We start from the raw sequence: 20,008 nt of genomic DNA, 5'->3' as shown, positions 1-20,008 counted from the left end.
GATCGTTCAAACCGATTTAAAGCTAAAAGATTACGTTTGCTTGCGCAAACTCATCCGGGACTTTTCACTGATTTCCCCTTCCGGCATTTGCGTATACTACGCCAGAGCGCGTTCACATGTAACAAACCGGATGATAAGATTGTGCTCATGACAGATGGACGTGGCTGTGTATTAAAGGTAAAAATTTATATAAATACTGTTCAGTTTCTCGCAAAAACCGATCATTTCATGTCGTAGGACATCAATGTATCTTCACGAGTCGCAGGGTGTAATTTGGATTTGTCTGTGCATGTTTTTGTTTACTTTTAAAGGTTTGGTGCCCATCCACGTCCATTAATTGGCTGGCAGACTGCACCGGTTTTCGTTAAAAATCTTTGTTTGTGTTCTGCTGAGGAAACAAAGTCACTTACTTCTTGGATGCCCTGGGGGTAAGCAGATAAACATAAAATTTTCATTTTTGGGTGAACTATCCCTTTAACTCAGATGAACTGTATTTGTTTTATCAATGTATTTATTTATTTTCTTATTATATATATATATATATATATATATATATATATATATATATATATATATATATATATATACACACACACACACACACACACACACATACATATACATACATATATATATATATATATATATATATATATATATATATATATATATATATATATATATATATAATTTCTGCAGGTGTGTTCCTCCATATTCCTATTGTTTATTTAGTTTGAAATGATTACATAAAAATATTAAAGGTAAAAAGTAATACAATTTGTATTACAAAAAAGTTATTTATTCCTTTTTTATTTTCTTATTAATACAATATTTACTATTAATTTCTGCAGGTTTGTTCTTTCATTTTCTTACTGTTTACTGAATTTAGTTTTAAATAATTTAGAAATTCAGAATACAAATTGAACTAAAACCCATTATTCCTATGCTATGTTGCTCCTGCAAGTTGCAACAATGCATATTTTCCTCCTGCAAGGATAAATGAAGGTTACTTAATTAAATCACACGTTTACACAAGTTATTTACAGCTTAATCTGTATTTGCTGGGAGGTTTTAAGAGCTGGATTACTTTCATAATCACATACGTGGAATTACCTAACTTAATTAATTAGACTCAAGCAAGCACATTTACTGTAAAAAAAAATTGCAGTTTTTAAGTTTACCTCAATAAAAGTGTTTTATCCATTATATAAATGAAAGAAGCGCACTGTTTTTGCCTTTCATCTCAACAAATGAAGCTAATGAATGTCTCTGCTGGTTTCCATAACAATAACGCCTACAAGCTAACGTTAACAGCTTTTAGGCTAACAAACACCGTATATACTCTTATTTAATTTCTGCTACCGTGAATTCATTCACAAAGTTTACAAAGTAACTTAATCTACACTTACCATCTCGAACGTTTAAGCAGAAGCAAACCACAGCTTTGCAGCTTGCGTGAAATGTTAGTAAACAAGAGTAGGAAATGTTGTCGTTGGTTTCCTTGAGCGCGTTTGGGTGGGCGTGGCTTCTGAGTGATTGACAGCAGATGGATCCAATAACAGTTGTCGCTTCTCTTTCTCGTACATATTCTACCAATCAAACATGAGCGGGCTGGGCATGTTGGATGTAATTGACAGTTTGGTTCGTTTCTTATTCGTTTGCGTCCGTCTCATAGCAACGAGTCTGTAGCAAGCCTATGGTGGTGCAGTGCGCATGCGCATTTCGGAATATGGACCCAGCATGTCAACAACGCAACTCAGCGGTGAAGGTTTGTAGCTTCGAGTTGATTAGGACATTCTATACGATAGCCTTAGTATATATGACTCGAATTTGACTTGACATTTGATCCAAATGATACCCATTCAGTTTGAGTGCTTTTTTTTTAAATGCAGAAGCTAATTTGCTAATAAGACTTGCATAACCTCGACCATTAATGTGTGATACAGAAGCATTCTTTTAGTAGTCGGTTACTCACTACATATCTAATATTACTGGAGTTGATGCCTTTGTCAGCTTCACTGTGCATTTATTCCAAATACAGTAATCTATGTGAAAGGGGCTTAAAGACAAATATTGTTGATCTCACTGTACTGACACTGATGGACGAGAACACAAAAAACTTGAACTGAGTTGAGATTAATAATAGCACTTTAAGATCAATTTTGAAACTTTATTTTACTTTATTGTTTTTTTTTTTCGTTTATTAGAAATAATCTGAATTGTATAAATTAAATAGTATAATTATTCATACCCCTGGCCAATTCTGACTTAAAGTTACCTTTATTCAACCAGCAAGTTTGTTTTGACCGGAAATGACTCCGCCTTCTCCCAAAAGATAAGACGATGTACAAGAGCCATCATTGTGGAAAAAAATATTACTGGTCTTTTATTTACATTTGAACAAAAAGTGGCATGTCCAAAATTATTCATACCCTTCTCAATAATCAATAGAAAAGCCTTTATTGGCTATTACAGCAATCAAACGCGTCCTATAATAGCTGACCAGCTTTCTGCATGTCTCCACTGGTATTTTTGCCCATTCATCTTTAGTGATGAGCTCCAACTCTTTCAGGTTGGAGGGTCTCCTTGCCATCTCCCTGATCTTTAGCTCCCTCCACAGATTCTCAATTGGATTTAAGTCAGGACTCTGGCTGGGCCACTGCAAAACATTAATGTTTTTGTCTGCTAACCATTTCTTCACCACTTTTGCTGTGTTTTGGGTTGTTGTCGTGCTGAAATGTCCACTGGTGCCCAAGGCCAAGTTTCATTCCTGACTGCCTGATGTTGTTGTTGAGAATTTTGATGTATTGCTCCTTTTTCATGGTGCCGTTTACTGTGATTAGGTTCCCTGGTCCACCGGCTGAAAAACACCCCCAAAACATTAGGTTCCCACCACCATGTTTGACAGTGGGGATGGTGTTCTTAGGGTTGAAGGCTTATCCCTTTTTATGCCAAATGAGGGCTATATCATTGTGGCCAAACAATTAAATTTTTGTTTCATCTGACCATAAAACAGAAGACCAGAAGTCTTCTTCTTTGTCCAGATGAGCATTTGCAAAGGCCAAGCAGGCTTTTGTGTGCCTTATCTGGAGAAGTGGTGTCCTCCTTTGTCTGCGTCCATGGAACCCAGCGGTGTGCAGTGTCCGTTGGACTGTCTGTCTTGAGATGTTGCCACCAGCAGAGTCCAGATTCATCAGGTTGGCCTTGGTGGTGATCCTTGGATTCTTATTTACCTCTCTCACTATCCTCCTGGCCAGCACAGGTGTCACTTTTGGCTTCCGACCACGTCCTCTGAGATTTTTGCACAGCCGCAGGTCCTCAGTGAGCTCCTTTGTCTTCGCCATGACTGTCCACAAACCAACAGCAGAGAGCTTCTGTTTTTCACCTGTTGAGTTGATTAAAACAGCTGTTCCCAATGAATCAGGGTAATTAGGATTCTTTAGAACAGCTTGGACTATTTGGAATGGTATAGAACTTTGAATTTTCCCATAGACTGTGACAGTTTGCAAAGGGTATGAATAATTTGTAAAATGTAAATAAAAGCTGAGAAAGAGTTTTTTCCACAGTAATACATCATTTCTGGTCCAAAAAAAAAACAAAAAAAAAACTTGCTGATTGAATAAAAGTAACTTTAAGTCAGAATTTATCAGGGGTATGAATAATTTTGGGCTTGATTATATATAAATGTGACTATACATTTTCTCAATGTCAGATATAAAATGTTAATATTTGTCAATGCCATGTCTTAAAACCACCAGAAATCAGTTAATAATTTTAATTAATTTATTAAATGTTGTATTTTTTTGTATGGTTAATTGCATTTTATTTAGGGGTTGACTGATTATTGGCACCGATATTAAGAATTTTAATGCTTATCGTATCTGTCACTTTCAAAACCATTTTCCTGATAAAATAATTTAGATAAAAAAATAGATACAACTTTTTGTCAGAGCCCTTGTTATTCTTAATTTTGACATGAATTAAATTTTTACACAAGGCATATACTGTATATCGGTTTAAAATATCGATTATAGACCTACTTGATCTGTAATAATCTGTAAAAGGATTATACAGTTAATAATAAATACATTAAGGGCTATGTTTTTATCAATTTATTAATTAACAAGAAAAAAATATGGTTAATTACATTTTATTTAGGGGTCAACTGATTATTGGCCTGGCCGATTATCTGCGCCAATATTGAGCTTTTAATGATTATCGTATCAGAATTTTTCTAAAATCGATTTGCTGATAAAATAATTTAACAGCATTTAAAGGAAGTTTTTTGTCTTATATATATATATATATATATATATATATATATATATATATATATATATATATATGGTTAATTGAATTTTATTTAGAGGTTGATCTATTATCGGCGCCGATATTAAGCAGTTCTATGGTTATCGGTATCGGTCATTTTTAAAACCATTTTGTTGATAAAACAATTAAAAAATATTTAAAGAAGAGCTGTTATTATTAATTTTGACATGAATTTTAATTTCTACACCAGACATATATATCGGTTCAAACTACTGACTATCGGTCTACTTGATCTGTAATAATGTAATTGGCAATGGCCCTGAAAAGCACATATCGGTCGACCCCTAATTTTATTTATTTATTTTTTTACCTTCAGTGCAACCCCATCAGACCACACAGCTAAATGGCATTTATAAATATCAACTAACCAGCATGTCATTATTCCTCTTTCGCAGATGTCTGGAAGTGCCACTGTCGCTCAGCGCCGCCACATCGGACTCCAGCAGTTAGAGGCCATAGCTGCAACCACACATGGCTTTCTGAGCCCCAACAAACGGCCCAAGTTCATCCAGGATGAAGACTCCAGGGATGCGGTGTTGGTCAGCTCCTGTTCTCGTCTGCTTGAGCGTATCGAGCTGGACGGCTCAGTCGGACAACTGCTACATGAGACGGTACAGGCCCAGCAGAAGGTCTTCCACTCGGGAACAGGCACGCTGGTGTTTCTAGCTGGAGTCTGGAGTAGAGTTGCACTAGAGTGTCTAAATAGAGGAATAACGGTGTTGGATATCAAAACAACAATGAGGAAAGGATTAGAAGTGTGTTTGGAGGTATGCAAACAATCAGCTATAAGTGTGGAAGAGCTAAAAGAGCACAAACCTACCTCAGCTTTTAAATCTGAGACTCAGGACACAAAAGGACTCTCTCAGAAACTCAGGTTGACACTCAAACACAGCAGACACTTTAATTCACACGATGCACAAACTGAAAACCCACAAACGGCTCTGAATGATCTAACTCGGATAGCGCAAGCCGTTAGCCACGGATGCGACTCCTCCATGCGTTTAGTTTTAAAAGCATGCAAGATGCAACACAAAAATGTACAAAACAAATCATTGGATAATCAAAAACTGGCCACGTGTCTCATTCCAAGCCTGTCTGAGGAGAAATCAAATGTTTTACATGGCTTTGTCACATTGCTGTCAGTCGAACAAGCCTCAGTGGTTCGACACCTTCAGGGTCAGGCGTTAAATATAGTTTTGGTGAATGGCGATTTGTGCGAGAAGTATCGACACGTGGGTTTCAACAGGTCTGGGAATGTCGTGTACGTCACAGATCGCGCTAACATGTCAAGCATGAGTCTGGAAGAGCGTTGGATTGAAGATGCATCAAGAAAGCTGAATGAATTCAGCATCAATGTTGTGCTTGTGAGCGGCATGGCTAGCGTGAAACTCAAAGACAGAGTCCTCGGGGCAAACGTCTTGATTATCGAAGGTGTTAAAACCAGTGTTTTGAAGGAGTTCAGCACATGCACAGGCGCCGTGCTGATTTCGTACATCACACAGATTGAGGAGAGCTGCGTGGGACAGGGAGTTACACTCAGTCCATTGAGAGATTTCAGTGAAGGTGATTTAGTTGTGGTCAGTATTGTGACTGCAAGCATGTCTCTGGTCACAGCGGTCATATGCAGCTCTGTATCTGCTAAACTACAAAGCTTGGAGGATCAATTTTGGAGCTGTGCTTATCGGTTGCACCATGTTTTCGCAGATGGGAGGGTTCTGCGTGGCGCAGGAACTACCGAACTCTTTTGCATCCAGCAGCTTCATCGAACTAAACAGACAGAGATGGAAAACCCACAGGAAGGTGTGGTGTTGGAGCTGATGGCTGAAGCCTGGATGGATTATGTCTCCACTTTAATGCTGAACAGCGGGTCAGTGGCATCTAAAGCTGAGGCTTGGACAGCTATTGCACATCAGATGAGACTCCATACAAAAGGAGAAGCCATATCACTTGGTGTGGATGGGGTTGGTGTGTATGATAATGTGACGGTGAAGTCTGAAGCCTGGAGGAGAGCTCTTGATCTGGTGTTTTTGGTGCTTCAGTCTGACACAGAGATCATTACAGGTGTTAGTGAAGGAGAAAATGTGTATAGGGAGCTCATGTATCTTTGATACCTGAGGAATTATTCATTTTAGAATCAGAATAGAAGTAAAAATGTTATTTTTGTGTACTATTCACTTTGAAGATGCTTCAATATTTTGTAAGTAAGCTGGAAATGTTTTGTGAAAAATACGCTTATTAAATATTATGAGCAATGTTATTTTCCAGTAAAATTGAATAGAATATAAAAGTTTTTGTTTTTTATTTATCATTTGACTTGTTTTATACAAAAATACATGAAAGTTGGAAACGTAGAAATTATTAAGTCTTATAAATTATTACAGAAAATGGCTAAATACATTAATTCATTCATTCATTCAATATAGCCTACAGATTTGTATTTGTATATTAAGTTTGTGATGTATCATTTCGATTTTCATTTGAACCACTTTTTATTGTACACATTTTTTAGTGTACAATACTGTCACAATGTGGCGTAAATATGCATTGCATGTAAATACTCAATACTAAATGTACAACTTCACTCTTTTTGTGAAAAAAAAAACATATTAAGATTTAAAGTAGTACTGTCCTGATTAATCACAGTTAATCACATCCAAAATTAAACATTATGTTTACATAATATATGTGTGTAAACTGTGTATATTTATTATGTACATTTGGACACACTTTCCCATTCTCTTTGATGGGGACTAGTAGTGTGTGTGTGTATGTATGTATGTATGTATGTGTATATATATATATATATATATATATATATAAATACACACACATGCAGGTATATTTTAAAGAAAAAAAATTGTATATATATTAAATATTTATATATAATATCAATTAGGTGAATACAAACATATACGTGTAAATAAATAAATATTTTCAAAATATATGTGTGTATTTATATTTACATAATAAATATACACCCTATACACACATATATTATGTAAAGGAATACTTTTATTTTGGATGCGATTGATCAATTGTTTGACATCACTAAATAAGGGTTTCTTTTGTTGCCAATAACCCCCAAAAATAAAATAGAGTGCTAATGTGATTTTACAAATGTTATTTCCTACATTAAATAATTAATTGGGTTGTATATTGTATGTCTGCAAAATAATTAATGACTTAGTAAGCTGGAAAGGGCACAGAATTTTGACAAACTAAATATTAATAGGTGGTAAAGATACGTACAAGCAGTATTAATTAAGACATAGAGTAATATTTCACCTAACTGACTAGAAATAATAATAATAAAAACAGACAAATGTTGTCAAGATTCTAGCTCTGGAAATCCTGGTTCAGTTTGGCCAACCACAAACAGCTTTTGATCCTCAGCACTCTTCTTGATTTGTAATAACTTTTGGCTGTCTGTAGTACTCCAAATGTTTTTCTAGATCCTACCAATAAGTACAATCCCAAAACACGACAATAATTGACAATTTACAGCAGCAATAATCAGCAAAATATGCAAGTTTCGTTCAGTTTGGTGGCATTGTTTACGTTCAGTGCCGCCAACTGATGACACATCGTGAAAACACTCTATACAGTTTACAACAGACTGTCCAAAGCAGAACGAAACTGATTATATAAAATTTCTAAACGATAAACGTTTGTTTAATGTTGTAAAATATGTACGTTAACAGGTGTGAGACCAGGCAACTGATAATTTGTCAAACAGGAAAGATAGAAAACAGGCTAAAACAGTGCAAAAAAACATTTCTCTGTATATCTATGCTGCTGTGGAACACATATAAACATACAATAATAATAATAATAATACTTTTATTATCCGTGATGCTTTTATTTTGAAGTTCTACGCTCTGGCGGACATTTTGGATCCACGGTGGCTGGTTTCGCCCGCAGTGAGTTGGGCGGCTCATGCAGACCAAACATCAGCTGAGTCCCGTCCATTCTGGCATGATTAAAACTCACATATTTACCCCATCTAGAGAGTGAAAGTGTCCGTGAAGCCATGTGGATTACCCCGGAGGAGGTGTTACTGGCCAACGCGCTGTGGGTGAGCGAACGGGCGAATCCGTATTTCATCCTGCAGAGAAGGAAGGGACACGGGCGCGGAGGAGGCATCACGGGTATGAGCCAGATATTCATCTAAATATATAAATATCAGGGCCGTATGCATGACAGAACACTCATGCATAATGAAATACAGCTTATCAAGACAGCTATACTGTTATATATGCTGATGGTTCATTGTAACGTGGAATAATCTGTAACGTTAGGTGGGTTTGTTTTGGTCGCATCTCTTCATTGATGCTGACTGTGTTTGCGTCATCTGTTTATTTATATCTGATATGTTTAGGAGATATAAGTCGTAATTGTAATATTTATGTATGTTTGTATACGTGTATGATTTAATGTTAATTTTTATAATGTTAAAAAACATGAATTACAGCTGTTTGAAATGATAAATGTTACATTTCTGGGTGCCTGATGTTTGCCAAATTTAAAACACGTTCATCGCAATTTTTTTTTTTTTTTTTTTTTACATTTAATCGTAATAACTGTTTGTTACCCTTCATATACGTTTTCCTGAATGATTACAATGTGTACCATGGATATGTGGCATGTGTAGCATATATATATATATATATATATATATATATATATATATATATATATATATATTTATTTTTATTTTTTTTGGTTTGTGTTGTGTGACAATATATTAACTTCTATTATTCCCTCCTGATATTCATGTGCGTTTCCTTAGCTCCTAAAAAACTAACAGACAAAAACAGGCACTTTTTAAGACGAGTGGCTCACATGACAGCAGGATAACGGCATTCACCTCTGAACCTGACTATAAACTCAATTACGTTATGCATTTGCCCTGTTGTTGTCTGGAAGTTACATCATATCATATGGGTGTTTTGTCATACTTTAGCGAGTCTCCTATTAGGCGTGTTGTGTTAATATCATGCCTTGTGTAATATTTAACACATTACACATCTCAACAACGCTTTAGTCCCTTTTGAAGAAACCAGTTAGTGTTTATGTTTCTGTCAGAACCACACATTAACTGATCATGTGATCATGCTGTAGGAGGAAGTCAATGTGTGACAAATAGCATGTTGTGTCTTAAATTCCTCTGAAACTCTCTTTCACACATGCAAGAGTGTTTATCTGGGTGAGTGTGAGTATGTGTGTGTGTCAGCATTGAGAACTGATGGAGAGCACTGCGCTGTGACTCCTGTTATTGACTAAGACGTTTTTCTTTTCTCTACATACTGCATGTGGACGTGACCTGTGAACTTTTCTCTTTTTCTGTTTTTTTTTTCAGGTTTGCTGGTGGGTACATTGGATGTGGTGTTGGACTCAAGTGCTCGTGTGGCTCCGTACAGGATCCTGCATCAGACGGGAGAGTCACAGATCTTCTGGAATATTGCTTGTGGTCCGTATTTAACTCTGTGGAGCAATATCCGGGTCTTATATGTGCACGAAATAGGGATGTGGGTGCATGCGTAATACACAGACATCCCAGCAATGGTGAAAAAGCAACAGTTGTATGATTTAGTTTCTAAATATTTTACTAATTGGTGCTTACTTAATAGTTAATGTAATAATATATATTTATATATTATATAAATATATATTATTAAAATCTATATTTCTATCTAGCTGTCAAAATTTTTTTTTTTTAAAGAATTCTCCTCTGCTCATCAAGCCTGCATTTATTTGACCCAAAATACAGAAAAAGCACTAATACAGTATATTTAAAATAACTACTTTCAATTTGAATATATTTTAAAATGTAATTTATTCCTGTGATCAAAGCAGAATTTTCAGTATCATTGTTCCAGTCTTCAGTGTCACATGATCTTTCAGAAATCATTCTAATATGCTGATTTGCTGCTCAAGAAACATTTATTATTATTATCAATATTTAAAACATTTGAGTAATTTTTTTTCCAGGATCCTTTGATAAATAGAAAGCTCCAAAGATCAGCATTTATCTGAAATAAAAGGCTTTTGTAACATTATACACTATACCATTTAAAAGCTTGGAGTCAGTATAATTTTTTTTTTGGGGGGGGGGGGGGGGAGAATTATAAAAATTAATACTTTCATTTAACAAGGATGCTTTAAAATCATCAAAAGTGATAAATACATTTATAATGTTACAACAGATTTGTATTTTAGATAAATGCTGTTTTTCTGAACTTTCTGTTCATCAAAAAAACGTGAAAAAAATCTACTCTGCTGTTTTCAACATAATAATAATAATAATACATGTTTTTTTGAGCAGCAAAACAGAATATTACAATGATTTCTGGACGGATGATGTGCAATCACAGGAATAAATTACATTTTAAAACATATTATAATAGAAAGCAGTTATTTTAAATAGTAAAAATGTGCACTTTTTTTGTTTTTGCTGTAGTTTGGATCAGAAAAAGGTATGTTTTACACAAATGTATGCTTATGTGTAAAATTACTGTTCAAAAACTTTTGACTGGTAGTTTACGTTCAATAAAAATACAATTTAAAGCAGAACGCATATGTGAGACAAAACGACAGGTTGATAAATGTGCCACTTTATGACATAATAGTGTGGCTAAACACCGCCTCCCCAAAAGATGATCAACACCTGCTTCTACATCACTGCCTGTTTAGCCCCGCCCACTGATTCATGCATGTAGTGTAAATAATAAGAGGCGAACACAGGTCAGCGCAGAAACCAAATGATAAAGATCGCTCTGAATACAAGAATGTGCTGTGCAGTTCTTCTTTTGATCCCAACATTAGGAAAGAGTGGATGAATTTTATTTTTAATGGAATTCCAGACCGCATCAGTAATTGTTGGTCCTTTGTTCACTTCATTTTACCACAGATTCATTTACAAACAAGTCACAATTCGACACAGAATTTTCTGAAAGATTGTAACTAAAAGACAATGCTGTACCAACTACATTGAATCTGGCAGTAATGTAGAAAACACACAAGTGTGAGTAACTTTTAATAACATGGTCACTATTGCTTTGTCTGTTATTACAGGTCATTTGATATGTACTAAGTAAATATGCATCCATCTATGAAGGATGTAGGCTGTCAGACATACAGCCAGCTATTAGCCAGCCACTGCGAGCATGTTCTGATGAGTGAGTCAAAGCAGCACAGAGAAAAGCCAATTATGTCTAAATTATGATGTATTTGATGTAAAAATAAAGATAACATTATAAGTGAACCCCAGAGAACAGTCCAAAACAAAGTTCATAATCTCTTTAAAAGATTAGTCCATCAAATACTCAATTAAAACATCTGTGAACTAGTCCTGGCTGTGTATTATAGTTGATCTAGAGCTCTCAGTCTGGCTAATAGTTGATTTATCTTTCTCCAGACGAATTGATTAGTCTGTATCTGTTTAGTCAAATGACAGATAACAAAGGAAACTGTCTTGATGTTTTCCTAAATGGCTAATCTTTGACTGAAGCGGTAGTTGTTTTACTCGGGTTCATTTATTACCGTCATCTCAGCGTAGCCTGCAGTGTTGAAAATCTGAAGAGTGACTGACTGTGTTGAGTCACATCGGCTGTATCTCCTGTGTAAACCTCATATGACCTTTAAACAGCCGCCCTGAATCTGAGTGACATATAAAAGGCCGTGACACAGTTAATTTTGATAGATGTGTGTGTTTGTGTGTGTCTCAGGCTCGTCTCGGAAGGAGATCACTGAACACTGGGAGTGGCTTGAAACAAACCTACTGCAGACTCTGTCCATCTTTGACAACGACGATGACATCACCACCTTCGTCAAGGGCAAAATACAGGTGTGATTTGTTTATTTGTCAAAGTAAAGGCAAAGCTGTTAAAATAGGGCAAATTCATTTCTGAGGACTAGAGTAATGCTGAAAATTCATGTTTGATCACAGGAATAAATTACATTTAAAATATATTCAAACAGAAAATATTATTTTAAATGACAAAATATTTCACATTATTACAGTGTTTACTGTATTTTTAATCTAAATTTTTAATTTTTAATATAAATTCAGGATTGGTGAGCAGAAATTTTTTAAAATTCTTACCGACCCCCGAAACCACCTTGTTCTTCTTTGTAGGGCATCATTGCTGAAGAGAATAAGAGTGGCAAACCTCAGGAAGACGAGGATCCTGGGAAGTTCCGAGAAGCTGAGCTGAAGATGCGGAAGTTGTTCGGAATGCCGGAGGAAGAGAAGCTGGTCAACTATTATCCCTGCAGCTACTGGAAGGGCAGAGTCCCAAGGCAGGGCTGGATCTACCTGTCTGTAAATCATCTCTGCTTCTACTCCTTCCTGCTGGGAAAAGAGGGTGAGATACTTGCATACTTGATGCATACTTCAAAATGTACAGTGGAACTAAATTTGTGTGACAAATGGAATGCTAGAATCAAAACAAAAAAGCATAATTTCTAATGAATTTTTAATTACTTTTTTAATTAATTCTTAGTTTTTTTATATATGGAACTGGTTCAAAGTCTTGAAAACGTCTTGTGAAAAAAAAAAAAGCAATATTTTTGCTATTTTATTATAAATTCTTTATAGGTAAGTTAAAGGAGTAGTTCAGTTTCAGAACAAAAATTTACAGATAATGTACTCACCCCCTTGTCATCCAAGATGTTCATGTCTTTCTTTCTTCAGTCGTAAAGAAATGATGGATCAGGATTTCTCTCCATATAATGGACTTCTATGGTGCCCTGAGTTTGAACTTCCAAAATAGTTTAAAAGGAGCTTCAAAGGGCTCTAAATGATCCCAGCCAAGGAAGAAGGGCTTTATCTAGTGAAACAATCGGTTATTTTCTAAAAACATTTACAATTTATATACTTTTTAATCTCTACACAGAGAACACACAGAGTTAGACAAGACAAGCATTTGAGGTTAAAAAGTATATTGGAATATTATATAAATAACTGATCATTTTGCTAGAAAAGACGCTTCTTTCCTCAGCTGTGATGGTTTAGAGCCATTTGAAGCTGCATTTTGGAAGTTTAAACTCGGGCGGCACCATAGAAGTCCATTATATGGAGAGAAATCCTGAAATGTTTTCCTCAAAAAACGGTATTTTTTTACGACCGAAGAAAGAAAGACATGAACATCTTGGATGACAAGGGGGTGAGTACATTATCTTTACTTTAAGTGTAATTTATGAGATTTGTTGTATTTTGAATAATTTTTTTCTAATTTTTTGTAAAAGGCATTATTGATCATACTGATTTCAAACTTAAGGATTCATTAGTTTGAATATACATTGAACCAAAAACTATCATAACATTTTAGTTGATAATTCAGTATACTTTATTTTTGACAAAACATCCCATGTTTTAGTCCTGACAGCACATTTTCAGTAGAGACTGTAATGTTTTGGTAGTGGCCGCATTACATTACAGAAATTTAACTCTCATACTAAAACATACTCAAATACTAAAAATCTGCATAACTGTACTAATAACATAACAAGGATTGTGTTCCCTTTGTCACTACCAAAACAACGATGACATGTTTCAGTCAGTACTGTTACGGTAGTGACAGTTTTAGGTAGTGGTGCAACGGATCACAAAACTCACGGTTCGGATCATATCACGGATTTGGAGTCACGGATCGGATCATTTTTCGGATCAGCAAAAAACAAACAAAACAATTTTTTTTTTTTTTTTTTTTTACTGAATGCTAACTTTAAGTACTTCTAATCCACAGCAAAAACTACTAGCTGAACTAATAAAGTCAATTACAAAAATGACAAGTGTAGATGAATACAACATAAAGTTACTAATAAAATCAATAACATTAGTATTCAGGTGCAGAAATTTAATATTTAATTGTAAAATAACTAGTGCTTCTCACTGCAGGTATAAATAGGACGCTGTGTCTTTAAGGCCTAATGCACGTCTCTAATACTGGCACGCATCTTTCTTAGCTGTTTCGGTTTACTGAAGACATAACCGACTGTGTTTACCAGAATACCAAAACGGTTATTAAGCATAACTTTGTATGAATGTTAAGAGAAGTTTTAAAGAGGAATCAATCTGTGAATCACGCAGTTTGAATCGCGCGTCTCTCTCTCTCTGTGTGCGCGTGCTCGCTTCAGGTATGTACGGCAACGGGAAAAAAAGAAAGAAACAGCGCGCGTGTTCTCTTTTGCTGCAGCAGTTTAAGTAGTTTGAATAGTTAAATTGGCAAGACAAAACACATGCAAAGTTGCAAACTATACACTTTTACTCTATGAAGGTTCAATTTAATAGTTAATCCGCGAACCACATGCGTACCGAACCGTGGGGTCCGGTCCGTACGGATCACGGATCATCTGCGATCCGTTGCACCCCTAGTTTTAGGGAATATATATATATATATATATATATAACTAAATATTAAGCTTACTGATATTTTAAATATTATAGGTTTTAATAGAAAATAGAAGACTCTTTAATAAACATCTAAGATTTTAATATTTAACTCTTTTTTTTTTTTTTGGTTGTGAGATAGCGGTTTGCACCAATTCTGTAGAATGGCCCATGTATTTTTTACTTCTTGTAGCAAAGAAAATGTTGTGACTCCTTTTTTCTTACATAAAATATTGCTTTGGATTGAAATCTTATTATATGCAAAGAAAAAGATTATGTAGTTATACTAGAGACATTAAAGTAGCACAGGGACGAGATCTTGCTGTTTATTAGTTATTATGCAAAAGTATGCATTGATGAACTGACCAATTAGAATGAAGTATTTCACTTGTTTAGTGATGTAACTTTCAGCTAATCAGAAGGATTTCTGAAGTATCATGTGACACATGAAATGTGAATAAGATCTCTTCTTCCTCTTTCCTCTTTTTCCATCTTTATTTTCATCTGTCCCTGTAGTTTCACTAGTCGTGCAGTGGACAGACGTCACGCAGTTGGACAAGAACGCCACACTGGTTTTCCCCGAGAGCATCCGTGTGAGCACACGTGACACCGAGCACTTCTTTTCCATGTTTCTCAACATCAATGAGACCTTCAAACTGATGGAGCAGCTGGCCAATATCGCCATGAGACAGCTGCTGGACAACGAGAGCTTCTCCGCCGACCGCTCGCTTCCCAAACCCTGCAAGACACTGAAAAACGTCTCTGCACTCAAGAGGTGAGCAGACTGCACATGATTCTGATCTGACAAGATGAAGTTTGCATGTTTGATTTTCATTCAAAAAACAGGATGCTCTGTTTATACGGAGTTGTCTGGTTTTGATTTGTTGAGTCAAGTTGAGTTCCTTTTCACGTTTCAGGGACTTGGATGCACGTGCAAAGAACGAACGGTACAGAGCTCTGTTCCGGCTCACCCAGGATGAGCGTTTGGATGGACACACCGACTGTACGCTCTGGACGCCATTCGCTAAGATGCATGTCGTCGGTCAAATGTTTGTTTCTAATAACTACATCTGCTTTGCCAGTCGAGAGGAAGATCTGTGTCAACTTATCATTCCACTGAGAGAGGTAAATACACACACACACACACACACACACACACACACACACACACACACACACACACACACAATATATTGCCAAAAGTATTGGGAAACCCCGTTCTAATGAACAAGTTTGACTACTGTAGTAATTTCCATGGGTACAAATTTTAATGTTTAAGCATATAATGATATTCTAGGGAATTGTGTTTCTATTCTAACATGACAATACCTCTGTGTATAGGGCAAGGTTCAAAAAGAAATAATTGATTCAGTCAGTGTGGGAGAACTTGACTGGTCTGCAGAAAGCAAAGTCCTAATCTCATCTGAACACCTCTGGAGTGACTTTAAATGCAGACTTTGAGCCAAAAACTCATCACCAAACACCAATGACTTGTAACTATGGGTGCAGTCATTTTAGACACTTCCTAAATGGTTGCAACACAGATGGAAATACATTTTATAAATACATGAATTGTTTCCATCTTTGTTGCCACAGGTTTGGAAATGCCTTTTTTTGTTCTAAAGAAGGGGTGTCCCAATACTTCTGTCCATATGTGTATGTACAAGTCATTGGTGTTTGGTGATGAGTTTTTCGCTCAAAGTCTGCATTTAAAGTCACGCCAGAGGTGTTCAGCTAAGATTAGGACTTCTGCAGACCCGTCAAGTTCTTCCACACTGACTGAATCAATCATTTGTTTCATTGTCATGTTAGAATAGAAAAGGGTCCTGTCAAAACTGTTGCTGTAAAATTATAAGCACACAATCCCCTAGAATATCAATATATGCTTAAACATTAAGATTTGTACTCATGGAAATGACTAAATTAGTCAAACCTGTTCATTAGAAGGGGGTGTCCCAATACTTTTGGCAATATAGTGTATATATATATATATGACCCTGGACCACAAAACCAGTCATAAGGGTAATTTTCTTTTTAATTGACATTTATGCATCATCTGAAAGCTGATGTGTAAATCTGATAAATAAGCTTTCCACTGATGGATGTTAGCATAGGACAATATTTGGCTAATATACAACTATTTGAAAATCTGGAATCTGAGGGTGCAAAAAAATCTCTTTTGAAGTTGTCCAAATGAAGTTCTTAGCAGTGCATAATTTTGCTAATCAAAAATTGAGTTGGGAGATATTTACGCTGGGAATTTACAAAATATCTTCATAGAACATGATCTTAATAGCCTAATGAGTTTTGTTGCAAAAGAAAAATCAATATTTTTGACCCATACAATGTATTTTTGGCTATTGCTACAAAGTACCTGTGCTACTTAAGACTGTTTTTGTGGTCCAGGGTCACATATATAGTTAAAACAGCTTGATGAACACTTCCTCTCTCATTCTCTCTCTGTAGGTTACTATAGTGGAGAAAGCGGACAGCAGCAGTGTTTTGCCGAGTCCACTGTCGATCAGCACTAAAAACAAGATGACCTTCCTGTTTGCCAACCTCAAAGATCGTGACTTCCTGGTACAGCGCATCTCAGACTTCCTGCAGCGCACGCCTGACAGGCCATGTGGCCTAAACACTCAATCTGTGAGTCAAAATTTATTACAAGAGTATAGTTTTTCATTTTATATACACTAACTGAAAGAAGTCAAAAATGCAAATTTAAGCAAAAAATGCAGTAAAAACAGTAATATTGAGAAGCATTATTACATTTTAAAATACATGTTTTCTATGTGAATGTATTGTAAAATGTAATTTATTCCTGTGATGCAAAGCTGAATTCTCAGCATCATTACTTCAGTTTTCAGTGTCACGTGATCCTTCAAAAATAATTCTAATATGCTGATTTACGGCTCAAGAAACATTTATTATTATTATCAATGCTGAAAACAGTTATTCTGCTTTATATTTTTATGGAAACTGTTTTATATTAAATTTTTTTAGGATACTTTGATGAAAATAAAGTTCAAAATAACAAAATTATAAAAGTCTTGTCACTTTAGATCAATGTAATGCATCCTGATGAATAAAAGTGTTTGTTTAGTTCAAAAACAAAAGTCATACCGACCTTAAACTTGTTGACTAGAGTACTTTTTCATGTTTGCAGGCTATTGCTCCATTGATGTGTAACTTGTTTCCATGTTCATCATTGATTCCAGGAGAATCCCAGCCCAAGTACTCCACCCTCTCTGCCCCCGTCCCCTCCTGTCCTGGGGTTTGGAGAGATGCCCCAAAACCAACACTACAGCTCCAGTCTGCCCACTGCCATAAAGGGCCTGCTGCAAATCTACCAGCAGGACGTCCCGGAGGAGCTGGGCCCGAAAGTGGTGAGACACACCCTTCTCACATTCATCAGCCCTCATGTGAAGTGGTTAAAACAATTATACATAAAAGGATTTTAAAGTAATTTTATTGGCTTATTACACAACTACTTAGCACACAACAGTTGCAAAGATTTTGCAAGATTCTTTGATAAATGAAAAGTACAAAAGAGCTATTATAATTGTCTTATACAACAGTTCTTTCTGGTCCTTAAACCTGATTGGCTGATAAGAGTGTTAGTATTAGAGTCCAACAGAATTCCAACAGCCATTTGACCATTTATATCACTCCTCTTGCCGAAGTTGCCGTATTTCTTACAGCGAGTGTCATGGTGGAAGCACAAATCCACTATAATTTTGAAAATGATACTGTTTTGTGTGACGGAATGTAGTTTTAAGAGCTTTTTAGGTGAGAATGTACTTGTTTGGACTTGAATTATGCGGTTTGTTAACCCTGGAGAACCCAAGAACCCTTTTATTCTTTGGAAAATTATGAAGTATACATTAAATTACTGCTACAAGTTCACTGAACACCAAAATATCCACTTTTTCAATTTTAACCCTTTATTCCCTAATTTAGGATTAGGGCCAAATTTGACCCATTGGGCTTTAGGCGTAGCATATTAAAGAATCACAAAAACAAACAGTGTCAATGCAAACTATTTTAAATTTAGGAAAATAATCAGTCAACCACACAGCTACATTTAACAATGTTTTTTTTTCTTCTTGCATTATTTGTTGCATGTTAGAACTGGATTTCTAAAGGACAAACACTTTGGCCAATGGAAAAAAGAACACAAGGCCAAAATCACAACTGAAAAAAAACTTTGCTTATCCAAAAATCTGTTTTGCTAGAGAGAGGAACTCACACTAGACATTGTGAAAGTCTTTGAAACAATTATTTTTTTAGTTGATGCAGAGAGGAACTGCACATTTTTCACAGTGCATTTCAGTTTTGAGGTCCTTGCACACAGCACATCGGAGCGGCCATACTCCCTGAAATGATATACTACTTTATTAGTCTCTGGCCTTGTACTACTGAGGTACCTTATTAAAATATATTATACAAATGAAATTATTTCAAGGCTTTATCCAAATACAGGACTGTCACCATTTTTCATCAAAGTCACTTAAAGAACCAATGGGTCATTTTTGACCCGACATTTTTTTAACCCATACACCCAGAGGGTCATTTTTGGCCCATCGTTTTTTGAACTAGCTCAGAGTCCCTAATTTATCCAAAAAGAATATAAAACATACTTCTAGGCATTCTGCAAGCTAATACTAAATAGATTAACAAAAAATACACCATTTTACCAACCGCTGGTTTGCTGAGAAGACGATTTTGTTTGGGTAGGTTTCCAGCTCAACAAAACAGCATGTGGTCAGCCATCTTGTTACTACCACTCTGGCACTTGTGAGTTCAATATTCATCCACTAGGTGTCTCTATGCAGGGGCCAGAAGTGGCACTCTGGGCTTTTGAAGTTAAATTTGAAAAATTTGTTTTTGTTTGTTCATTTTGGGTAGCAGCAATTAACAGCGGCCAAATTTGACCCCGTGGGTTCTCCAATAAAGATCTGTACATCTATTTGAAAAAAATAGCTTCGATGTTTTCGGACATGTGAGCTCCAGGACGTCAGCAGACTTTCAGCGCATACGTATCTGCCCAATAGCATTCTGACCTCAGCAAGATCTTCTGGATTTACCGCTGACTCTGATGTGTCTTTATTGGTTAAACGTGATATATATTTTGTTTCGTGTAAGTCTAACAGGCAGTCTTTGGTTAGAGCAAATAGTTTTGGCAAAATCTCATCATGTTTATGTAAATTCAGTCCTTGTCTATAAGAGCAATGCCTTTGTACTTTTGACTAAATTGCCTAGCAACTTTTATGATAGCTGTTGTTG

The 20,008-nt window shown here is 35.8% G+C and overlaps 3 protein-coding genes across 4 annotated transcripts in view; 2 read left to right on the top strand and 1 right to left on the bottom strand.

Moving 5' to 3' along the window:
- Nucleotides 1-1,526, bottom strand: part of cetn4 (centrin 4) — a 9,499-nt gene extending 7,973 nt beyond the window's left edge. Inside the window, exon 1 of the mRNA XM_073820596.1 lies at nt 1,410-1,526. Within this exon, the coding sequence (XP_073676697.1) occupies nt 1,410-1,412 (3 nt within the window). The 5' untranslated portion in view covers nt 1,413-1,526. The remainder of the gene's footprint in view (nt 1-1,409) is intronic.
- Nucleotides 1,527-1,695: 169 nt separating this feature from the next.
- Nucleotides 1,696-6,932, top strand: bbs12 (Bardet-Biedl syndrome 12). The gene is made up of 2 exons (XM_073821082.1): nt 1,696-1,768; nt 4,725-6,932. The coding sequence occupies exons 1-2, from the start codon at nt 1,697-1,699 to the stop codon at nt 6,435-6,437; spliced, it is 1,785 nt and encodes a 594-aa protein (XP_073677183.1). The 5' UTR covers nt 1,696; the 3' UTR covers nt 6,438-6,932.
- Nucleotides 6,933-8,263: 1,331 nt separating this feature from the next.
- Nucleotides 8,264-20,008, top strand: part of tbc1d9b (TBC1 domain family member 9b) — a 32,631-nt gene continuing 20,886 nt past the window's right edge. For both annotated transcript variants that reach the window (XM_073820101.1, XM_073820100.1), the window contains exons 1-8: nt 8,264-8,477; nt 9,689-9,799; nt 12,057-12,175; nt 12,467-12,695; nt 15,239-15,497; nt 15,640-15,847; nt 17,189-17,368; nt 17,941-18,108. In XM_073820101.1, the coding sequence (XP_073676202.1) occupies nt 8,360-8,477; nt 9,689-9,799; nt 12,057-12,175; nt 12,467-12,695; nt 15,239-15,497; nt 15,640-15,847; nt 17,189-17,368; nt 17,941-18,108 (1,392 nt within the window). In that variant the 5' untranslated portion in view covers nt 8,264-8,359. The remainder of the gene's footprint in view (nt 8,478-9,688; nt 9,800-12,056; nt 12,176-12,466; nt 12,696-15,238; nt 15,498-15,639; nt 15,848-17,188; nt 17,369-17,940; nt 18,109-20,008) is intronic.

The sequence above is a fragment of the Garra rufa genome, chromosome 16 (genome assembly GCF_049309525.1).
Source record: "Garra rufa chromosome 16, GarRuf1.0, whole genome shotgun sequence".
NCBI lineage: Eukaryota > Metazoa > Chordata > Actinopteri > Cypriniformes > Cyprinidae > Garra > Garra rufa.
Note: the sequence above shows the minus strand (reverse complement) of the source record. Positions and strands in the feature narration are given on the sequence as shown.

Bases quoted from the DNA above. Each gene is read 5' to 3' on its own strand.
- bbs12 (XM_073821082.1), top strand. From the start codon at position 1,697: ATGGTGGTGCAGTGCGCATGCGCATTTCGGAATATGGACCCAGCATGT. The intron at 1,769-4,724 runs GTTTGTAGCTTC...CCTCTTTCGCAG, and splicing joins AACGCAACTCAGCGGTGAAG to ATGTCTGGAAGTGCCACTGT.